General features: G+C 62.5%; 1 protein-coding gene across 1 annotated transcript; it reads left to right on the top strand.

Moving 5' to 3' along the window:
- Window positions 1-6: 6 nt before the first annotated feature.
- On the top strand, window positions 7-581 carry LOC104471601 (death effector domain-containing protein-like; the record flags this gene model as incomplete). Its single annotated transcript, XM_010086988.1, has 2 exons — window positions 7-292; window positions 439-581. Coding segments are annotated over exons 1-2 (381 nt in total), but the record flags the coding sequence as incomplete, so codon positions are not given.
- Window positions 582-920: the final 339 nt, after the last annotated feature.

Below are 920 nucleotides of genomic sequence, written 5' to 3'. Positions count from 1 at the left end.
GCCTGGCCGGAGGAACGCGGCGACCGGGAGCACGGGCTGTACAGCCTGCACCGCATGTTCGACATCGTGGGCACGCACCTGACGCACCGCGACGTGCGCGTCCTCTCCTTCCTCTTCGTGGACGTCATCGACGATTACGAGAGAGGGATGATCCGCAGCGGCCGGGACTTCTTGCTGGCGCTGGAGCGGCAGGGCTGCGACGAAACCAACTTCCGCCAGGTCCTGCAGTTGCTGCGGATCATCACGCGCCACGACCTGCTGCCCTACGTCACCCTCAAGAGGCGACGGGCTGGTAAGTGACACCGCCGGCGGCCCGGCACGCTTGGTTTTTGGCAAGCACTGAGGTTTCCTTCGTTCTTTCCGGGCGGAGATTTGGGATTCCTGCCGTGCCAGCGACACCGGGCTCTCGCAGCTCTGCTGCCTCTCTCTGTTTTTTAGGGAAATGCTCCTTTCTGCCCAAAACACCCCAGGGCCGCGCTGCCATCAGCTTCGGGGGCAACCCGCTTGTCCCCTTGGGGCTGCGACAGTTTGGGGAGGTGCCCGATGCCCTCCCCGGGCTGGCGCTGCCGGTCCTGCGGCACGTAGAGAGGCTAGAGGGATAAACCCGCGTCCAAATTCAGATTTTATTTTTTTCTTTTTTTCCCCACCCATTTTCCAAATCCTCCCCTTTTCCCATCGCTCTCTCCTGGCTCGGAGACCCCCGCAGTGACCCGGCCCTTCGGATCCGGGGGGTTTTGGTGGGAACAAACCCTCTGAGCCGGGGCTGTCGCCGGGAGCGTGATCCAGCCTCAGTCCAGGGGGGAAACCACATCGGGTGGCTTGAAAATTAACGTGAGGATTTTCCCGTTCTCTGGTGTTTTCTGGGAGCTGCTCCCAGGGCTGGATCCCGGCCCGTCCCCTGAACTCGCTGCCGGCTTTGC

The sequence above is a fragment of the Pterocles gutturalis genome, unplaced genomic scaffold (genome assembly GCF_000699245.1).
Source record: "Pterocles gutturalis isolate BGI_N339 unplaced genomic scaffold, ASM69924v1 scaffold36276, whole genome shotgun sequence".
In the NCBI taxonomy this organism is placed as follows: Eukaryota; Metazoa; Chordata; class Aves; order Pterocliformes; family Pteroclidae; genus Pterocles; species Pterocles gutturalis.
This window is presented reverse-complemented; position numbering and strand designations above follow the sequence as displayed.